At 37.4% G+C, this 19,770-nt stretch overlaps 1 protein-coding gene across 1 annotated transcript in view; it reads right to left on the bottom strand.

Annotated features, from left to right (window-relative positions):
* Nucleotides 1–231: 231 nt before the first annotated feature.
* Nucleotides 232–19,770, bottom strand: part of ANKRD50 (ankyrin repeat domain containing 50) — a 46,129-nt gene continuing 26,590 nt past the window's right edge. Inside the window, exons 3-5 of the mRNA XM_058666877.1 lie at nucleotides 13,891–14,120; nucleotides 4,760–8,310; nucleotides 232–2,903 (exon numbers count right to left, since the gene is read on the bottom strand). Of these exons, the coding sequence (XP_058522860.1) occupies nucleotides 4,763–8,310; nucleotides 13,891–14,120 (3,778 nt within the window). The 3' untranslated portion in view covers nucleotides 232–2,903; nucleotides 4,760–4,762. The remainder of the gene's footprint in view (nucleotides 2,904–4,759; nucleotides 8,311–13,890; nucleotides 14,121–19,770) is intronic.

Raw genomic sequence — 19,770 nt, 5'->3', positions numbered from 1 at the left:
ACATAGGGATTTTTGTGTAATATAATACAGGAAATAAAACTTTTACAATGTGAAATTCAATGTACATTTTAGGCTGTTTATTTACATACCCCAAACCAAGGGAGAAATAAAAAGAAAGCCTTTGTCTGCAACTACATTTGCTGAGAAGTGTAACTGGACTACATTAAGAAAAACAAACATTTGCATAGCCAAAATAATACAGAGAAAAGTATGTACTCCCATTTTTAAAGTAGTGAATTATTTTTAGTGAGGATTCCGGTGGTGGTGGGAGTGATAAGGGACAAAGATATTAACTGTACATTACAGTATATACTGATTTCTACTCAATTTTCCTCCCATAACCTTTCCTAGGAATACTCAAAGGTTTAACTTTCATTGCTGTATTTCTATCACCTCCCATGTTAGCAACTCACACGTTTAGGTAACATGAATGGAATGTTATAAAAACATTTTAAGCATATAGCATCATAAATTGTGTAGTGGGCAACAGCTCATTTACAAAATCTAAACATTTAGTTTCAAAAATAGCTATTTAGGAGTCTTATATTTGGGGGCCTTTTTATTCTTTAATGGTGCTTAAAGTCATTTTCAGTAATGGTACCAGACTCCCCACACAAACAATGAGGTAAAGCAGGGCATCTCCCATCCCTGCCTTCCTGAACCCTATTGGAAGTCACTTACGTTCTATTCCAAAACATAATTTATATAAAAACACCCAGAGGAGCTTACTCCTGAAAATCGTATTTTTCCTGCAAGATCTCTTCTTACTGTTTCAAGTGTATACACTATGGATATGAAAACATTTAGCTCTTTGAAAAACATAAAATCCCTTATACAATGAATCATATCTTTGCCCTTTGGCCACAAGGTGCAACTTCGTAAAAACAATAAAATTAAATAAATACAATGTCAATAATTCAAGATTAATAGAAAAAACTGGCAGCTTTTAGAGTTCTCTTTCTAAAGAAAAATACACCTAATAAGAAATTACAGCTTCATCTTCTTCTACAGTCATGTAAATGTACTGTATTTCTGATATGAGTAAAGTTGGTTCTAAAAACAGTATGTGTTCATATTTATTAACAGAATCATTAACACTTTTAAGGCTACTTTGCAAGAGTCCTATTAAGTGTATTTAATAAATGTCCCATAGGGACAAGAATTCAATACTTGAAACATTCACATTCGAGTTATCAATATTGCTATGTCATCTTAATATTGATTGAACTTATCAACTTATCTCCTGGTTCCGATTATGATTTGTAGATGACACAGACAAAATGAGCTTTGCTGACTTAAAAAAAAAAAAAAACACCTTAAACAGATTCAAGTGTAATGTTTATCACAGCCAATGACACATTTCTATGTCCTTGAACAATGTGTCACCTTAGTGTCCTTCATATCTGCAGGTGACATTACTGACTTCTGTTACTAAGACATATTCTTAAGATTTTTTTTTCCAGTAGTAGCAATGGTTTTGTGCTCTATCTCCAAATTCTCATTCCTCATTCCTCTTCCTTATCAATAGTACACAGAGCTATGTTAAGATTAGCAGGTCTCATTCTAAGATCAAATCCACAAACTCGACTTTTAAACACTACGCCAAAACTTCCAGACAAAAGGAACAGCCTGTCTCAGAGGACTCTTCTGGGTCTAGACTATCTACATGTAGCAAGCAGTCCGAGGCTATGCTGTTTTGAATCAATTCTACTTTCCTTGGCAAAAGAATTTCCCTGGCACACAGCCATCCAGCACACAAAGGTCCAAAGAAGAAAATAGGAAGGAGCATATGGATAGAAAAGTGCAAATCCATCACTACCACCACCTAACAACAATAAAAAATACACATGTGCTATCACTGACGGGTTAGTGCTGTCACCACTGAAGGACAACACATACTACATTCATCAGAAATGCTCATCCAACTGAACCATCAGAATCAATCCAACTGATTTTGAAAGGGGCTATTTGGGGCATGTGCAGAGTTTCCAAATAGAAACAGGTGTGAGAGAATCAAGCATTAGTGTTTATGCTGACAAATGATACTTAATGGGGAAGAAGAGATAAGGGTAGTCAATGAGCTGTTTAGAAATAAAAAAAAAAAATCTATCCTCAGATAAACAGGTGTGTATCTCCCTCTGCACACACATGCAATGAGGCATGGCTTTGGCCCTGAGAATTGACATAGGAGTGGAACGTGAACAAAACTCTGTCCTGCCTAGTCTGGTTGGTTGCTGAGACACTTCTAACTCAGAGATGAGGAGGATTCCACTGGGAAAATCCAGATTTAATCTATTTATTCCAGCTCCCCAAAGTATCAGCAATTATTATTTTCTGAATCTGTCAAGAAAACATTTTTCTTACTTCAATGTGATATTTACATAAAAATTCATTTTTCTCCAATGCTGAGGGTGTGGTGAACATGAAACAGTTGCCAGATTTATTTTATTGAGCAATGTTTTTAAAGATACAGAAAGCAGGCCTTAGGCTAGAATGCAAATGTGACTGAAACAAAAGGCTTAAATTTCTTTTGCCACAAAATGAGAAACATAAATATAAGGAACATTGCCTTTTCATATATATTTGACCATGGCACATGCACATTTATCAAATCTTAACTTAAAATACTTTATTCAATTTTTTCAGGGAACTGTAGTATATACCTGCATTATTAAAAAGTGCTTATTCTTGTATAATGAATACAAAGCACACAAAATGAAATATGTTAAGCATAGAGGGTTACACTGAGAAGGCAGCCTTATTATTTAGGCACATTACAGTCATTAAAGTAACTGTACTGCAGATATCACATTTTTCAGCGAATCAACAGGCGTCTCATGTTTTCATCCAGCAGCTGAAGAACTAATCCAATCACAATGTCTTCTGTTTCACAGACTAGGAAACTAATGCAGAAGTAAAAATAAGTTAATTAATTAACTTCTTTGCATTGTACTTATCATATAACTACATACAATTTTAAGACCTTAGATAAAAACATACATATCTGCTCACCACGTAAAGCACAAAACACATTTGTCTATTACAGGATCACTACTTAAAATGCTTACCTCGAAGTGTTTTATTTTATGTACTTTGCCATTACAAAAGTTATCATGACATCTAAATAGATGTGTCTAGAACTAAATGTTTTTCTTTAATATTCTTCATTTAATATTGTTTATTTTTAAAGATTTATTTATTTGAAGATTAGGGTGAGAGAGTGGGAGAGGGAGAGAGAATATATTGCATCTACTGATTGACTCCCCGATGGTTGTAATGGTCAAGGTTGGGAGATGCAGAAACCAGGAGCTTCACCCTAGTTTCCAACATGGGCAGCAGGGCTGTTAATACCAGGGCACAATGGCAGCTAAATAGGAAGTGGAGTTGCTGGGACACAATCTAGTGCCCGTTTGGCTTGACCAACTATGTGACAATACAGGCCAGAACTAAAAAATTTGAAACGAACAACATTGCTGAATGCATTAAAAACTTTACTCAAGTTATTTCTGGAAGACACTGATGGGCTATCCATAGATTCATAAGAAACAATGATTATTATGAGAAGACAAGCAGAACTTGTTGATAATATTTCACTCATCATATCCCTATAACATATTCCCCCAAAGTCAAAAGAAATGATAGACTTTAGTTTACTATCAAAAAGAGCATAATTTGTTTAGGGGACAAAATGCTCAGGCAAAGTAAAAACATGGTTTTAAGATAAAGAAGTTAGCACAGATTCCTAACAAAATCTTCACATTTTACTGTTAGGGAAATGTGTTTGTGAAAAAATCACTCAGCATACAAGAACTACATGCCCATTTTCCCACTGACTTCCCTTATGTAGCTCATGAAGCATGTTTATTTTATGAATACAAGTTTTAATTGATCTAAATATGATGGGCCATAAATACCCATTTGCCAATACATTCATTTAATATCTTTCACCCCTGAATGTGAATCTATGGGTAGCCAGTCACATGCCATTCAGAAATAACTTGTATAAAGTAAGTCATTTGCCACTGTGGTTCATTTAAAAAATATTTAGGTCTGCTGGTAACAAGCTTCTAATTTGAAGTTTAAATATATATTCAACTTTCCATCTAAATATAATGGGCCTTAAATATTCATCCAATTGACAATTTTCACACCTATTTTTATGATGTGGAAGCACCACTTTGAGAATTTTTAAAAGATTTATCATAATGAAATTCACATTTTACTGATTAAATCTTTGATTTCTGGATAAAAAAAGAATTAATTTAATATTTACAGATAAATTTTTGTCAATTTTACTACTGATATCTTCTAAGCTCAATTATGGGGGGGGAGTGGCTGGACATACAAGAAATCTTAACTGGTTTCCATAATGGTATATTCATTCATTCAACAACTTTCTACTGTGAAACTGCCTTAAGTGTATGTGCTATCCTAAATGGACAATGCCACAGAACAACACAGATAAGCATTCCTATCTGTATAAAGCTTATATTCCAGTTGGGGGAGGGAAATAAGAAACAGAAATAAAACATGGTTTGTCCACTGCCAAGAGCTTTTGGATGACATAAAGCAAGAAAGGGGGAAAGGGAGTATAGATGGGAGAATTCAAATGTTTCACCTTTGATACACAAAGGTTCCACTGATGAGATCTAAATGGAGATTAGGAAGTGAGGGAATAATGAATCTTGGGGAAAAGGACATTCCAAACAGAGGCAACTATACTTCTTCTATCTTATTCTTTATAGTGACAAAACATTACCTTTTACAGTGGCGTTTCCTTTTTATAGTTGAAGCTGGGCTCAGAACCCTCAATCTGAAGCTTCAGGGCTTGTTTAAGGCTCAATTCTGTCTCTGAGGAAGGATAGCCTTCTAACACTTCCTGATGCCCTCTGTCTTGTATTGTTCGTGGAACTGAAACCCGACCAAGAAAAACCTGGTTGTTCTGAAGATGGTAATTCGGGTTGGTCATGATTCCATTTCTCTTCTTCTGCTCTCCACTTTGTTGGTGAATGAGAAACTGCTGCTGAGACCTACCAATTTCCTGCTGAGTGGAAGGTATCACAATTTTGCACTGAGGTTCTGCAGGTGTTTGTTTGGGTGTTGCGCTGGGCCCAGGCTTGGTGACAGGTCCTCTTTTATCAAACTGAGTCATTTCATATTCTAATACCTTTGGTTGTGAGGAATTATTTTGCTTTGCTTTTTTTCCAGCTGATCCAGATTTGTTGGAATTTTCTGATTTCCCTCCTTTATTTGTTTTTGTTGATTTCAAACTGGGCTTTACTTGACTCCATTCAAACTCACTACTTGGGGAATTATGACTCTGCCCCAGGGACTGCGTTGTGGAAGATGGAGAAACAATTGACTGTCGACTTCTACTGCGGGGCAATGAATGCTGCTGAATTTGTTCTGTAAATGACAAACTATGAAAGCTATCGATTGGCACTGTCTGAGCAGTTGCTGTGGAGGAAGTAGTTCTTAAAGATGAATTTTTTGAGCTCTTAAGGGAATTATTTGACAATGATGACTTCTGCCGATCAACTGTAGAATCTGGCGATTCTGAAGGAGAACTGAATGCATGAGCTGGCCCGTTGGGCAAACCACGTAATGAAGGCTGTGTGTCCCCTGCGCCAGTACTACCAGAACTATTTGATTTAATTGTTAATGATTGCATTTTTGAAGATACTGACTGTAGAGGTTTTTGCTCCATTGTGTGAACAGGGGATGGTGAACAACCATTCAAACTAGATGCACCATATTTTTCTAATAATTTAATGATCTGAGAATGTCCATTTTTGGCTGCCACACGCATAGCAGTGCGTCCAAATTGATCAGCATGGTTTGGATCGGCACCATGCTCTAATAAAACCTGCACCACATCAATGTGTCCTTCCTGTGCTGCAATACAGAGGGCAGTGGCACCCTGATTACAAGTGTGGTCAACCACAGCCCCGTGCTCAATCAGAAGCTGAACCACTTTGACATGGCCCTGCCAGGCGGCAGATTGGAGAGCAGAGCGCTTCTCGTTATCTGCAGCATTGACATCAGCATGGTAGGCCAGCAGAGCCCGCACCATTTCTATGTGGCCTTGCCAACAAGAAACGTGAAGTGCCGTCCTTCCTTCGGCATCACTCGCTTCTACGTTTGCACCATTTTCTAAAAAATATTCAGCCATCGTAAGTTGGTTTTCCAAGGCCATTATGTAAAGGGTGGGCCTGCCATCAGCATCTTTGTAATTGACATCAGCTCCGTGGCTAAAAAGCAATTCAACAATGTCCCTGTGTCCTTCTAATGCAGCAACCCGCAGTGCGTTTCTTCCGTCATAACCTCTCTGATCAATATTAGATTTGTTTTCCAACAGTATTTGTACACAATCATAGTGACCCTCTTGTGAAGCCAATATGAAAGGGATCCGCCCATCATTGTCAATCTCATTGGTTCTAGCACCTTGTTCGATAAGTGCTTCACATATTAACCTGTGGCCTTCAAAAGCTGCCATGTGCAAAGGCGTCCATCCAGCATCATCTCTGTGATTTTCATCTAACCCCCTATCCAGCAGTGTGCGTACCACCTCAACATTTCCCTGTGCGGAAGCTATGCTGAGGACTGTCCTACCTTCACTGTCAATGCTATCCACAGCTGCACCCCAAAACAAAAGTGTGTTTACTACTGACGCATGACCCATAGAAGCAGCTGCTAAGAGGGGTGTACGGCCATTGTTGTCTGTGTGATCAACATCGGCTCCCCCCTCTAAAAGCAAGTCAACCACATCCACGTGTCCTTCGTAGGCAGCCACCAGCAGTGGAGTCATGCCATCTTTGTCACAATGATCTACTTCAGCACCTCGGTCAATTAACAGACTCACAACTGATGCATGCCCTTTACTTGCAGGGACACACAGTGCAGCGACAGAGAGGGCAGTCCTGCCATCAACGTCCTCATGGTTTACTTCTGCTCCATGGTCCAGCAGATGTTCCACAATCTCTCTATGTCCCATGTATGCTGCCGCTATTAAAGCAGTTCTACCTTCATTGTCAGCTTTGTTAACTTCAGCACCATGTTGCAGCAGATTGAGGACAATGTCCTCGTGTCCTCCCCATGCCGCTGCTCTCAGAGCTGTTCGGCTGTCAGCATCTGCACAGTCCACTTTCACGCCAGCATAAAGCAGTGCAGAAACGACCTCAGTGTGACCACCCCAAGCAGCAGATCTTAGTGCTGTCCAGCCGTCTTGATCAGTATGATTAATATTTGCTCCACATCCTATCAGACAATTCACCACCTTGGTATGTCCTTGGCGTGCAGCCAGAGTGAGTGGAGTATGTCCGTGAGTATCTTCTATCTCCAAATCTGCTCCCCTGGAGACAAGTAAATTCACTACATCAAGATTACCACTGTATGCAGCATTAGCTAATAATGTTCTCCCATTGGAATCACACTGATTCACTGAAGCTCCGTTATCCAACAATGTTCTTATAGAATCTTCTCTTTCTAAGGCTTGTCGGACTATGCATGAGGTGCGATCATCTTCACTGTTGACATGAGCACCAGCTTTAACCAACAGCTGCAGTACTTCTTGTTCCTTGGGTATTAAAGTAGATAGGGAGTCTCTGACAGGTGTGCCATTCCATATCATCCACAGAGCCAATTCAGCTGTCTCCAACTGCAAATTCGAATTAATTAAGTGTAACGCAAACTCTTGTGCTTCCAATGGAGTTAAATTCTTGGCTTGACAGGTATAACTCATAGCCAACATTCTGTGTCCTTCTGCTGCATTACATAAATACTTTTGAGTACAGTGTTTCACATCAAGAAGCCACTCTGCAAAGCTGTAGTGAAACAGTATTTTAGTATTTCCTAGTCCATCAACAAGGAGTTTGGAGAGGACATCCAACTTGCGTTGAAAGTCCTCCAAGGTTAACGACATATTCTTGGTCCATACTGCGTGATACAATTCTGTGATGGTCAAAGGTCGGCAGGCTGCAAGGATCACATTCAGGATAGGCTGAACCTTTGCAAACTGTTTTCTTACAAAAAGTCTTTGGCACAGCCAGAGGTACAGGCCATTCAGTGTTCCTGGGATGTCACGAATCTCTCTCAACATTATAAAATTTTCCACTACTCCATCTAGAACTCGTTCTAGGTAAAGAAAGCACCCACTACTTTTTATGTGCAGCTGATTTAGCATCTCTGCAGTTTCTTTTGTGAGGTGCTGTCGCAAAGCTTCTTCTTGGTCTAAACGGTGAAGAATGTACTGCTGAACATCTTTGACGATATATGCCTTTCGAAGATCATCTAAACTTATTTTTCGAAAACCTAGAAGAGGCAAAAAAAGATTATTAGCTCAAGAGGATCGGGTCTTCCATAAGTGAATAAACAATGAATTAATGAAGTGATACTAGTAAATCAATTAATACCCTGTAATATGTAAATTCATCTTCTATACAACTCAGAGACAGAGAAATGATTTCATTTTCCATTTACAAATTGCCCTCATCAGATTCCTTATCTAGAGATTCAGACAACTGCAGATGAAAAAAATAAGCTTCACTTGAAGATATAAAGATGTTTTTCCTCATGATTATTCCCTGTACAATGTAGCATGATGATTTTTTAATAGCATTACACTGTATTAGATCATACAAGTAATCCGGAGATTATTCAGAATATATTGAAGGTTGTGCATAAGTTATATACACATACTATGCCATTCCAAGAGATTTGAGCATCTGAAATTGTATTTAGATCTGTATTCATGATGGTTGTGTATTCTAGAATTAATCTTCCAAAACAAAGGATGATTGTATTACTTATTCTTTTAGTTGGTTTGGTACCTCTCTTAACTCTACTAGAGTCATTCACTAAGCATTAAATATTAGATATCCGTTACAACTTTGAAGTTAACTTATTTATTTCAAAAGTCAGAATGAGAACGGGAGAGAAAGGGAAGTTCAAAGAGAGGGAGGAGAGGAAAGAGAGATCTCACATCCAGTGTTTTACTCCCCTGTTGCCTGCAAACAACCAGGCTGGGCTAGGCTGAATTCAGTAGCCAGTGACTCTGGGTCTCTCCTGGTTGCAGAGACCAACGCACATTAGCAGAAAGCTGTACTGGGAATGGAGCCAGAACTCCAACTCAGGAGGTATGTGAGCATTCCCAGTGGCATCTTAAACAGCTATGCCAAACAGCTGCCCCCACAAACTCTTTTAAGATTTTCTGAACTCCCAAATGATCATAAAACAAAAGTCAAACAAACAAACCATAAAGGATATATAACACATAAGACTTGTTTTTACATGATGATCTTTGTCATATAAATATTTGTGCCCATAGACTGAATATTCATCTCCAAAAAGAGTACAACCTATTGCTGCTTTTAAGTTGCATTATTTTACCCCTTAAAAAATGAAAATACTAAATGTCAGGCTGGTAGTAAGTAGGCTGACTCAATTAGGATGCAACTTAGCTAAACTACATTCATAAAAATTCACTGCAAAAAAAATTTAAAACATACCTAAACTACTATAGTTGCAGCTGACTAAAACTCACTTTAAGTCATTTTTTAAAAAAAGATTTAATTATTTTCATTACAAAATCAGATACAGAGAGGAGGAGAGACAGAGAGGAAGATCTTCCGTCCAATGATTCACTCCCCAGATGACTGCAATGGCCGGTGCTGTGCCGATCCGAAGCCAGGAGACAGGAGCTCTTCGGGTCTCCGACACGGGTGCAGGATCCCAAGGCTTTTGGTCATCCTCGACTGCTTTCCCAGACCACAAGCAAGGAGCTGGATGGATAGTGGAGCTGCCAGGATTAGAACTGGCACCCACATGGGATCCCAGTGTGTTCAAGGTGAGGACTTTAGCTGCTAGGCCACCGTGCCGGGCCCTTACTTTAAGTTGTTTAAAGAGAATCACAACTTCATTTTCTGCAAATGTAAAATTATTAGATTGTGGTGTATTCTTACAGAAGAACAAAGTGCTGAGTGGATGAGCTCACGAAGGCAGCGACAGCACAGACAGAAAATGGATATTGAAATTATCAGTGAGAGCTAGACAGTGTGAGGGTTGGTGAATGTGATGAAGTAGAGGTTAACATTAGCTTTGGTTTTGCTAACAGGATTGCAAAGGAGTCACTGAAGGACAAACAACAGTGTTGGAATTTTCCGAGATCAAGTTTAATATACTGGGAAAATTCACTAAAAACAAAAAAACAAAACCTACAGCTGGTCAAGAATGGGATAGGAGGAAATAGCAAATTCTTCTAGACCTAAGCTTATATAAAAATGGAATTTATAATTTTACATACATGCAAGCACAATTACAAAAGCCTCAACAAAAATACTTTAAAAATTAACTGCTATGGAAAAAAATGCTGATTACTTAAGGGTTTAAACCATGCCTAGAAATGTACAGCTATCCACAGCTACCGGTGACTTGAAATGACTTGCTTCCAAATCTTTTGTGTGTCTATTTGCTTTAGTTTCTAGAAATTCACAAAAATAATCGAACTTCCAAAAGGAAAGCACTTGGCATGTTGCTCATGAAAGAGTAATAAAAATAATACCATCTTATATTTCACTGTATTTAAATCTTTCCAAAATGATGTTGCACATTACTCAATGACTAACTTGAAAGATCATATAACCTATGATAATTATGGCTATGAACAAATACCTATAATTTAAACCTAATCTACTAAGAGCTTGTGGTTGAAATCGAAGATGATTAAGAGAGACCCATGGCTAAACCTCTACACTAAAAGGTTCGGTGCCTTGAAAATGGGGTAAAAGAGACCAAAAAATGATCAACTGCACTTATCACAAATAACTTTTTTTTTAGATGAAGCCTGTGAGATAAGTACCTATGTATCTGAAAAGATATTACAGCATATTAAGTGATAGACCAAAGACTCTGTTTTGTTTGACTTTATGTTTGTTGTTTTTGTGAAGATGGGATTGGGTACAGAATGCTGTGAAAGAAAGATGGTGAATGAAGGAAAACAAACAGGGACCTGAAATAATTAATTCTACAGGCAAGTAGAGAATTTTATAGAGTAGGTTCAAACTGGTTAAATCTAAGAGATGAAAATGCAAAGACATATTAATAATGATTTACATAGAAACAGTTATATGATCCTTAACAGCAAGGGTTAATCTATATCTTGAATTAAGGATACTGAAAATAATCACTTTCGAAAAGTGTAACTTTGAATAACATACTTGTAATCCCCATGTTATGAACATATTACAATTAGATACACTGCTGTCAAGGGAAATTCAATTATTTTCCAAACAACTGACTGTGTTGTCCCAAGGTTTGTTCTGGATGAAGGGATAGAGCTGTGGACAAGACGGAAGACTCCCAGTCTCAGAAAAGCTAAGACATATGAAGAAAATAAAAACAGATAGACTGTACAGGTAACTGGGAGAGCAAAAGTAACCCTGGAATAGCAAATATGGTCAGAAACCTGTGTGCCAATGATATTTGGGCAGAGACCAGTAAGAAGTAGGTGTGAAAGCAAAAAGATGCTGAGTGACGAGAACACAGAGGAAAGAGAACTCTCCTGTGTTGTCAACAAGAGTATAAATTAGTTCAAGTGTACTAACTAGTGACCTGGCAACACTGACTAAAGTTCAAACTGCCCATTACCTGTAACTGGACAATCCCAAGCCTAGAAACTTCTACCACAAGTGCATGGCCAGGGATGTCCAGGAAGGTCTTTATCTATCTATTATTTTAAACTTTTTTTCAGGTTTTGAAATACTTGAATTTATATTAAGAGGAATTTTAGGATTGGTACCCAAGTCTAAACACAAAACTCATTTAATGGTTCATATATATCTTAAACATATGGTACCAAGGTGGTTCTATATATTTTTAATAATTTTGCAAAGAAAACAAAGTTTCAAATGTATAATTTTCCACTTGTGGTATCATGTTTGCTATTCAGAAAGTTTCAGATGTTGTGGCATTTCAGATTTCAATTCAGATTAGAAATGCCTAACCACCAGTGAAAAAAAAATGAAAACAATCCAAATGTTTATGAATAGAACAAAGGAAAAATAAACCAGAGCTTTATTCATGGGAAAAGATAACTATAAAAAAAGTTAAAACCAATGAGCTAGATGTACAAGTTTGCTAAAATCCCATAATAAAACAGTAAGAATAATAGCTAAACACACACACACACGGTTTATTTATTTTTTTGTTGAAAGACAAGAGGGAGAGACAGAGAGTGAAAGAGAACTTTACATCTGCTAACTCACTCCCTGAATGTCTACAGTGGTCAGTCTGGCCAGGCTGAAGCCAGGAGCCTGGGTTTCCCACATGAATGTAGGGGCCATCCTCCTCCGCTTTCCCAGGCACATCGGTGGGGAGCTGGATCTGAGGTGCAGCTGCAACAACTTGAATGAGCACTCACATGGGATGCTAGAAGTACATGCAGTGGTTTAACCTGCACCACCACAACGCTGTCCTCACTTTCATTTTTAAAGATTTGTTTATTTGAAAGTCAGAATTAGAGAGAGACGGAGACACACAAACACAGATGCTTCCATCTACTGTAAGGCAACTGCCCGGGTTGCAATTTTATTTGAGATTGTCCCCTGACCTTAAAGAGCATTAGGTGTAACTTGTCATTTACCCTCATATTATATCTATGAAGAAAATAATAAAATCTTCAATTTAGCGGATGAGGAAATGGAAGCACAAAGAATGTAAGTTACAAGAGCTCACACAATCAGTGAATGAGTAAGTAAAGCTAAGATGGAAATATTGTATTTCATTTATATAAAAACAAGTTTGTACACACAGTACACAAATACGTACTGAAACTATACATAGAGTCGGCTAGAAATACTGGTTCCTTGAATAAGGACGAAGAAGGAGCAGATAACAGACTACAAGGGGCTTCAAGTTCATGAACTCTCACAAATCAAGTGTTACATAATATTAGCTGTTGTCACTTCTACGTCTACATTTTTTTCATTACATTTGCATCATTAGCAATGGAAAAGCATACTATACAAGGAAATGGAAGTGTTGCCACCAGAGCCAAGGCAATTACAGAGACCATCTGATGGAGGGAATTGAATTAGTTACAGAAAAAACATTCTAAGTAATTAATGGGGTTTCATCATAGTGCAAAATGTTCAAAACTTCTTACAGGGTGATATGGCCAGTTAATCACTGATTTAATTAATATCTCTCCAATTAAATACTAAATCCTATGAGAGGTTCTTGTTTTATACTCCTTTTATTTCCTTCAGGAGAAAGGAAAGTGCTTCACATGATGTGATTGGAGGAAGCACAGTAGAGAAAAAAAATTCAGTAAGAAAGCAGTAAAAAAAAAAAAAAAGCATTCACTATAAACTTTCATACATTATTTGAATGGTTCTCTCATTCACCAGATATGGGTTAAACAAAAAGGATAGATTCCAAGAGGTGTCATGGTTGTTATCGTTGCCTCCATCCAGAAACACACTGGGAGTGACTGCTGTGACTGCACTCACAGCCCCCCAGCCACCACCGTGCTCCGAAGGCCTACTCAGGATCCATTAGGATAGTGTTACAAGTACTACAGACTGGTCACAAGAAAACTGCATTAGTAAATGCAATCCTACAGATTAATAATGGGGCATACAACATAAAACACTCCAACCTTTTACTAATGCAGTAAGGAAAAGACTCTTAAAACAAATAAGCAATGTTTAAATGATCTCGAAACGTTCTATAGCTTATTTCTAACATAATTTTTATAAAGTGCAGCTGTGACTAGCTGATAGAAAAGTGATGCAACATTCACGTTTTTAAATGCTTACTTTCGCTTAAGAAAGAAATATATACATTGGTTCATCAACAAATCTTTGAGGACGGTAATAGAGTAATTATGCTTACCAGTAAACATTTTTGTAACAGCCTTACTCTGTTTTCGGGCAGAACACAGGAGCAACAGCCACGGTGGAAAGAACTCATGGTGACCAGCTAGAAGCTCTGCGACTGTCCCAGACAGGCTGGTAGACGTCTGTTCACCTTCCGTAACGTTACACCCTTCATCAACAGAATCAACGAGCAGGTACAGGCTCTGCTGTGGGGGCTTCATTCCCAAAAGTGGGAGCAGCACACACCTGCAAAACACATCCACAGGAGCATCCTGAACGTTACTGGCTAGGATGTTAGGGTTTACTATCCACACACCAGAGTTACCAATTGTAAGTATTTTAAGAATAGAATGGACTAAGGTTTTAGGAAAAAATGTTGTTTTAATTGTTTATATAGACACAGAGTTCAATCTGTTCACCTTACGTGAATAAATAGTTCACCGTTCAACAATAGCCATGTATGTTAATAATTCAGCATAGTTAAGAAGAAGGACAATAAGAACAGAAACTAGATTTCAATCATCCTTTCCTGATTTGTTAAACGAATGATAAAAAGCTTGTATTGTTTGTGACAATTGTGCATTGCAATGGAAAGCAAAACAAACTCTGGTGGTCACTGCCAGGAGAAAAATGCTAACAATTCCATAGAAGTTGGAAATGTCTTATCATTTTCCTTACAAAATTACTGCACTTAATAGCAGCCTGTCTTTAAAAAATTTCATTTTAAAATACTACAAAGATAAACTATATACTCTCCATGACAGTGGATTCATTTTTAAATTTCAAAAGAAGGAAGGAATGACTAAGGTTAGTCCATTGACTAATGTACTTTCTGCTCATGTAATTAGTATCACAACTAAATACAACTGTTTCATACATGATACCTGGATTATTCATTTTCTTGTGATGTGTCATGGGCTCCATAAGACACAGAGAACATATGACAATGAAGAAGACATCAATCCGATCAGTTTTTTGAGTGGGGGAGGGGATAAAAATGCTTTACTGAGAAATATTTTTGAAAGCATTAATGTGAAATTCATCAAATATAAATACACGAAGTACACTTTAACTACCTAGGTCAAGAATAGTATGTTGCCAACAAAAAAAAAATGTCCTATAAACTTCTAATTGATCATTATTTAATTCCTCCCCACTGGAGGAGCTTTTGCTACATCTCATGGGTAATGATGTTCTTGTTTTTACTGTCATTTCTTCAGTGCCACATGGGTCATGCAGTAGCATCAATTTCTGCAAAGTTTTTGATTTTCTTTTTCATCACTCTAGCATTGCATTGGTATTTTTGTAGCATATACTTTAACTTCATGTTGATGAAAATTTTCTTTCTCTGTTTTTGAATGTGTTTACTGGCTCTGTATTTAATAGGATGTATAACAGAAGTGTAGTGGACACTGACAAGTCCAGATGTGGAAACATAGTGCAGTCTGTCTCTGCAGCCAGACCAAAGATGGACTCCCAGTGAAACAGCTGAAAATATTCTGGCAGTAGGTTGCTGGACTTCCAAACACTGTCCACGCCTACAACATCAAGAAATACTTTAATAACAGCGTAATGGATGTATGATTGTTCATGAAGAACCACGCATCATAATACTAGAGGGGAAACCAATGGAGGGGGAGGGACCTTGGGGAGGACAGGAAAACCCAGAGCCTATGGAGCTGTATCATAAAAACAATAACAAAAAGTAATAAAATAATTTAAAAATAAATCAGTTATAAATAAATAAATACTAAGAAGGATGTAGAAAAAAACGATCTTTCACCCATTACTGATGAGAAGTAAAAATGATACTTCCACTCTGGCAAAGATTGGCCATTTCTTCAGAAAGTAAGCATGCAACTACTCCTCTAGTGGGGACGAATCCAATCAGTTTTGAACAGCAGAAATTTACAAGGAAAATAACTGCAACTCACTTCTTAATATTTCACTGTGATTTCCACAATTTCATCCCTGTGTAGCAATCAATACCTCTTTCTAAAATTCTCTCAACTCCATTTCAATTGGTCCCATCATAATTCTATCCAAACTCCACCACCTGTTCCCTCTGGCTTAAATGGCCTAATGACTTAAACGTCTCTACCATGGTCCTTCTGCAGCCGGCCTCACCAGCCTTGTTTTGGTGACACTTAGTAGACATCACCACACATGGGCCTTTTATTTTCAGTTTCTTCTGACTGGATGTACTTTTTAACGCTTATTTAACATCATTGAATTTTTTTCTTTCAGACTATAAGCATAGGAAAAACTGTCTTTTTACTTATGATTGTACCTCCAGAATCTAACATACAAGTGTAGAACAGATCCTAAATAAAGATTGGACATCATTGCAATCCAGAGTAGAAAATAATTTCAAGGTGGTGTGCTCTGTGCTACGATAGAATGTGGTAAAATTAACACAGTGACCGAAGATTATCACCTCAAGGGAAAGAAACAGGCAAGACAGAGAATGTCACAGAAATATTCAAATAATGGATATTCAATATTAACTGTATTATTTGCAGAAGACAAGGCAGGGCAATTCTGTAGAAGGAACAAGCTACATTTGGGAAAACCTGCATCTTTTGATTGCTCTGAGCACCAAGAAAGTCAATGAAGAATGAGCAATACAAATGGTTCCACAATATCCTATACTATACCAACAGGGCTCTGCCATCTCATCGTCAGAGATAACAGATGCTGTTGTATGAAGCAAGTCAATCTAATCTATTTTTGCTAGGGAAGGTGTGGGACAGAGGTCAGGGAAGTTGAGAATTGAGGTTGGGAAGGCAATAAGCCAGTAGAAAATCTATCAAAAGGAAGAGATAGAACAGGGGAGTACACCCTGAGTGGGGTGGGGGCTGCTAGGGCAACAGCTTAGAAGAAAGAAATATCAGCAAATAAGTAAGGGAGGAGATCTCAGAGAAAATTCATGAAGGAAAATCTTTGCGGAAATGAATAAATACTGAGTTTTGTAAACACTGTATATGAAATTTGGACTTGGCCCTCAGTGTACTAAAAACCACTTTAATATTTTAAGCCTAGAGTTATTGTGTCCATGTTTTTGTTTAGAAAGATAACTCTGGTGCATCTGAAAGGAAACCTGAGGCAGGATGGTAAATCTAAGAGGAAGCAGTGAGACAGAGGTCTCTTAGAACTTCAAAGGAGAAAAAAAATTATGCATCCTGAATCACTAGTGTTACCACTGCTGTCAAGTTAGTACTTCTTGGGCCTTAAGGGACTTTACAAGTCTTGTATCTAATCAGTCTCAGTTAGGCCCTTTTGAATGGGTCCTAGAGTCACGCTCATTTCCAAACGAGGCGACCAAAGCAGAACTCTAACTGTAACTTTGCTAAGGTTACTCCAAGTGATAAGGGACTGATGTTCAAATCGGGCTCCAGAAACTGCATGAGGGCAGCTATTCATCCCAGTTTTTGTGACTCTAACAGTTTTAAGCCTCATTAAACTGCAGAGACCACTAACTGTAACCAAAATAATAATGCAGTAGCAGTAGGGAACATGAAGGACAGTGATTTTTTTAATTAAATTTATTCATTAATTACATTGTGTTGTAATTACATAGAATCTGGGATTCTCCCCCCCGCCTTCCCCCCATGGTGGGTTCCTCCACCCCGCTGCACAACCATAGTTCAAGTGTAGTTGAAGTTCCCTCCCTGGAGAATTTGCCAAGCATAGAGTCCAACATCCCATAGGAAGGACAGTGATTTGTTGAGCAAAACTGACAAGATTTGGTGATAATCGCCTTCCTTTTGCTTGTCCCAGGTTATTCGTTCTTCACGTTTTTCTTCTCTTATAATTTGTTAATGCTATACATTTCTAGACTTTTTTCATTATCATTCACTTCCAAATAGTTTTCGTTTGACTATTTTATGCAAACAGGTTAGTCAGCAGTGATGTGTACACCTTCTAAATATTTGGAGATTTTATAGGTATCTTTAGATTACTAACACCAAAATAAAAACAAATTGTGATCAGAAGATACACGTGTGTAACTGAATTTGTCAAAAATTTTTGAGCTTTTGCTGTAGCACAGAATACATCTCTTAGCAAGCATGTATGCAGTGGAGAAGAAGGTATATCCTGCTGCTGTTGGAGGGACTGTTATATATGCAAATTAAGCCAATTTGCTGACACTGCTGTTAAACTGTTCTATGTATTGACTGATTTTCTAGCAATTATTGAAAGAAGAGTGTTAACATATTAATATACAAGTGCAGATTTCATTCCCTCTTCTTGCAGTAGTTTTATATCCTTAATGCTGAATCTCTGGCATGAGGGATACAGACATTTGTGATTATTGTATCTTTTGGGGGAACTAATCCTTTTATTATTATGATATTCTGATAACATTTGTTATGTCTTGTGATTTTGTAAAAAATCTATTTTTTTCTGATATTAATTAACAGATTTTTTTTAATTTGGGTAAGCATTACACATAGTTTTTCATTTTTTTATATTTAAGCTATTTGCCTCTTTATCTATAAAGTATATTTCTTAAAGACACTATAAGTTATATTTTGTATTCTCAGCTGCACAAACTCTTCCACTTAAATGAGATTTTTTTTGTCATCGATATTTAATGTGATTGCAGATATGGCTAAGTTCTTTTTAGTTCTTTGAAAAATTAGTTTAAACACAGATTGAATACAGTTCATACATAAAATTTTAAAACCACAATTGTTCTATTTCATCCTCCTTCCCTGCTTTTCTCCTTCCCTCTGCATTTCTTTTTTTTTAATTTGTGAAATAACTGATTTCAAATTTACATTATAGAAAAAGGATTTAACTTTAAATCTACCATATTCTTGTTCACATTATTTCACAGTGTACTGGATATATTATTAGAAGTAGGGTTTCCAGTTTAGGCATGATATATGTCCTCAGAGCACTGTCTTTAGAGCACATTTCTGATTCTATTTGCCTATGAAGCATCTTGTTACTTTAAAATTCCTTTGTATCCTATTTGAGAGGTTAGAAAAAAAAAAATTCTCATTCTTCTTCAATAATTTTAACCCAACAGGATTTTAAAGTGTGATTTTTTTTCCCTCCAGAGTCCCATAGCCCTATAGATAGCCCATATCTAAAGCATGTCATTTACTTATTAATTTAAATAGGAAACAATCAACAAAGTAAAAAAGCAACCCACAGAATGGGAGAAGATCTTCACCCACTACATAGGTGACAGAGGGCTAATTTCCAGAATATACAAAGAACTATAAAACAACCAAAATGCCCAAACAAACAAGCCACTCAAGAAATGGGCACGGGAAATGGGCAGACATTTCACAAAAGAACAATCCCAAATGGCAAATAAACATGAAAAAATGCTCAAGTTCCCTGGCAATAAGGAAAATCCAAATTAAAACATCAATGAGGTACCACTTAACGCCAGTAAGAGTGGCCCACATGAAAAAAAGCACCAACAACACTTCTTGGCGAGGATGCAGGGAAAAGGGAACCCTACTCCACTGCTGGTGGGGCTGCAGGTTAGTACAGCCTCTATGGAAATCAGTATGCAGAACATTCAAACAACTCAAAATCGACATACCGTATGATTCAGCGATAGCACTCCTACGAATATATGCAGACCACTTGCTTTATGAGAAACCAACATGCACCCCTATGTTCATAGCAGCACAATCAGTAATTGCAAAAACATGGAAGCAACCAAAATGCCCATCAGCAGAGGAATGGATAAGAAAGCTATGGTTCATCTACTCCATGGAATACTACTCAGCTATTGAAAAAAAACAAAATGCAGTTTTTTTTGTGGCCAAATGGGCCCAACTGGAAACCATAATGCTAAGGGAAATGAGCCAATCCCAAAAGGTTAGATACCACATGTCTGCCTTAATTTAAGATGATATGATGTTATGTA

The sequence above is a fragment of the Ochotona princeps genome, chromosome 7 (genome assembly GCF_030435755.1).
Source record: "Ochotona princeps isolate mOchPri1 chromosome 7, mOchPri1.hap1, whole genome shotgun sequence".
NCBI classification, from domain to species: domain Eukaryota; kingdom Metazoa; phylum Chordata; class Mammalia; order Lagomorpha; family Ochotonidae; genus Ochotona; species Ochotona princeps.
The sequence above is the reverse complement of the archived record's forward strand: the minus strand, read 5'-3'. Positions and strand labels throughout refer to the sequence as shown.